This window comes from Sinocyclocheilus anshuiensis, unplaced genomic scaffold (assembly GCF_001515605.1).
Source record: "Sinocyclocheilus anshuiensis isolate Anshui unplaced genomic scaffold, SAMN03320099.WGS_v1.1 scaffold4, whole genome shotgun sequence".
Classification (NCBI taxonomy): domain Eukaryota; kingdom Metazoa; phylum Chordata; class Actinopteri; order Cypriniformes; family Cyprinidae; genus Sinocyclocheilus; species Sinocyclocheilus anshuiensis.
In genome coordinates, this window is record NW_015554075.1 from 1,363,204 (window position 1) to 1,366,449 (window position 3,246).

Below are 3,246 nucleotides of genomic sequence, written 5' to 3' on the forward strand. Positions count from 1 at the left end.
AGAGAAGAGGAGGAAGGAGATTGAAGAGGAGGATAAGAAACGTGAGGAGGAGCGGCGAGAGAGGATGAAGACCGGCGGGGCCACCGGAGGGGAAGGTGAGAGAGACCGTGACAGAGAACGAGACCGAGGTCGAGAAAGGGAGCGAGAGGGGGATAAACGGAAGGAGGGATACCGCAGGCCTGGCGGAAACAGTGCAAGCGGGAGCAGGAGGTCACGAAGCCGCAGCGACCCTCCGCTCAGAGATCGACGACACTAAGGGAAGCCTGGAATTGTCCAGTTTGTGACCCCTGTTCCTGTATGTGCAGCTCTATGCCTACCTTCCTGAGGACCAACTCAGACTTCATAAAAACACACACATGCACACACACTCTGCGTAAAGACACATGGGTGCACACACACGCATTGGGACCACGGTGGTGCTGTGTCTCCATGTAGACTCTTCTCGTTGTCTCTTGATTGGGCTTTAAGACTCCTGGTGTTCATTTCCCACCACAGTGTTAATGGACTTCTGGTATAAATGGGTCGGACTGCAAGATGTCCTCCTGGTTTGGTGACATTCTCTTTCTCCTTCAGTGTAGTGTCAACACAGATCTGAAAGAGTGAAGCTGGGATCAGAAAGAGATGCTCTGAAAGCCTTCAGCGTGATTTAAGTCCTGATCACTACTTTGCCTCTTGTTTTCCTCACATTCCTTGTACCTTTTTTGTCTCGTATTGTCTGCCTTTTGCCACCCCTTTGCTGTTAGCAGGTTGCCATGGAGAATGGGATGCATATTTAACCCTTTCACATTTGGTTTTAAAATTTTTTATCGTTTTAGCATAAAAGCTGACATTTTGTTTTCTTTTCTTTTTTTTTTTTTTTACTCCTGTAAGTGCTGAATGTACAAATAATAAAAAGGTTACATCTAAGAACTGAAAACAAAGTTCGTTCTTGGTTCTTGTAGGGGATCAGCTGTGGGTTTGCGTTGCATCTGCATCACTCTGTTTATAATCAGCTGAGCTGTGCACTTGGCACCTAATGCACGGATTCCGTTGACAGTTGTCCTACTTTTATTTTCAAGCTTATTCAGCCACTTTATAGTCCGGGTTCATAAATGGGTCTGAGAGTTTTATTTCTTCCATCAAAGCAAGTAGGTGATGCTTTTAGTTTTTGGCCTGCTGTTTAAAATCATTTTATTTTCAACCATATCATTATACAGTCTTAAAGGGGTCATCGGATGCCCATTTTCCAGAAGTTGATATGATTCTTTAGGGTCTTAATGAAAAGTCTATAACATACTTTGGTTAAAATTTCTCAATGGTAGTGTAAAACAACGCCCTTTTTACCCTGTCAAAAGCAGCTCTGTTCACAGCGACCCGTTTCGGTGCATGTCCCTTTAAATGCTAATGAGCTCTGCTCACCCCGCCCCTCTCTTCCATGGGGTGAGGACCGGAGCCTCTCTGAGAGACTGTTACTTTAGCAGCATTCATTGTGAAACTTGCTAACTAGCACATTATTGGGAAAGGCGATTTGCAAAGATTCATTCGAAAAACCTTACACTCACTTCTTCTGGAGGTGAAGCTGGATCACGAATGATTCACGCGAACACAGACGCATTTAAGTAGATCAGGGGCACATTCCCTCATGAAACTTGTACTCACTTCTTCTGTAGGTGAAGCTGGATCAATCAATTAATCCGAACGTAGATGCATTTAGGTAGATCGGGGGCCGCATTCCCTTCAAAATCAAATGTAATCCACTGCGTCTTCAGCGCCTCAGATGTCGGGAGTAAATGACGACTGCTATGTTCTTTAGTACATCCAACAACAAAACACCTCAGTTGATTAGTTTTCTGCTCCAGCGTCGAAACAATGGCGGACTGTAACCGCTCACTCAGGGCGGGTCTATGCTGAAACGCCAGTGTCAATCAACAATCGTGGGAGTGGCCTGGGTCTGTGTGACCTCACACAGCCAAGAATCTGAGAATGGGTTGATTTGAGAAAGGGGTTATCTATTAATATTATTGCATTAGGTGTAAACATGCAATCATTATGATTTTTTATTTTATTTTTTTTAATGAATGTAGGTTAATTTAAAAATGTTAATTTCAAAATTGTTCATTGCCAATTTATCATACATTTAATATTAATTTGTACAAATGTTGATGTATCAGTAAATGTAGAAATTAACATTAACCTAGATTTATACTACCTAGATTTATTTTTACTCTTTTGTACTCAAGTTTGAGGCTGATGATATTTTCTTATACTCATCAAGGCTGCATTTATTTTATCAAAACGAAATAACTAATATTGTGAAAAATTACAATTTGATAACATTTATATTTTAAAATGTAATTTATTCCTACAATGACAACAAAATTTTCAGCCACATCATCCTTCAGAAGCTACTCTAATATGCAGATTTGCTGATTGAAAACAGTGCTGCTTAATATTTTTATAGAAATTGTGATAGTTATATTTAATATTTTTTTACTCCCTGGCAGGAGTCAAAAGCAGTATCACTGTTCACATACCACAAGGAGGCAGACTTTCCACAAATCTAAATATACAAGTCACATGCTTCTGTCTCTCAGTCTGCCCTTTTAGTCAAAATGAATGGTAAAAAGCAGCTCCTTTATCTCATCCAATTTTAAGCAACAAAACCTTACTAATGTCATTAAGCATATCTGTATAGGCAGATTATGATTGGTTGTGTGAAGAGGAAGGTCATTTGTTACAGTTTCGGACTCGTTGTCTCTAAAACCTATTGTTGGCTGGTTACGTATTGTGTACGAGCAGGTAAATATAATGCCTCAGAAAATGTTCACACCCTGTCTGCGTCTCAACTCCCACCCTTCTATTTTTACAGCTTTGTTAGCGGTTAAGGGCCCTCTTCCTCTCTTCACTGCTTTGTCTACCTTCTCTCTCTCTCGCCTCTTTCCCTCCATCTCCATGCTTGGTCTTTGACGTCCTTCCTGTCGAGCTCAGCATAGGTCCTCTGTAATTAGTGCCCTGGTGGCTGAGTGGAGCATTTTTCCGGCCTGATGCAACACTATGCTCTGCATAGGGCAGCTGAACTGGGTCGATCCTCCCGTGCCCACACACAGCCCAACCCTGCACTGCTTCGGTGACTGATAGTTTCTTCTCAGAAGCTCGGACACCCGATGCTGTCAGAGGAAGTACTCGAGTCTGTTGCAGTTCTTGATAAAAAAGCTTACATGTGTCTGTGTGTGTCAGACAGATCGTAGACTCTGGGATTAGGCAGCA

The 3,246-nt window shown here is 42.1% G+C and overlaps 1 protein-coding gene across 4 annotated transcripts in view; it reads left to right on the forward strand.

Moving 5' to 3' along the window:
- Positions 1–833, forward strand: part of acin1a (apoptotic chromatin condensation inducer 1a) — a 23,684-nt gene extending 22,851 nt beyond the window's left edge. For all 4 annotated transcript variants that reach the window (XM_016461025.1, XM_016461026.1, XM_016461027.1 and 1 more), the window contains one exon: positions 1–833. This exon is cut by the window's left edge and continues 53 nt beyond it. In XM_016461025.1, the coding sequence (XP_016316511.1) occupies positions 1–256 (256 nt within the window). In that variant the 3' untranslated portion in view covers positions 257–833.
- The last annotated feature ends 2,413 nt before the right edge of the window (positions 834–3,246 follow it).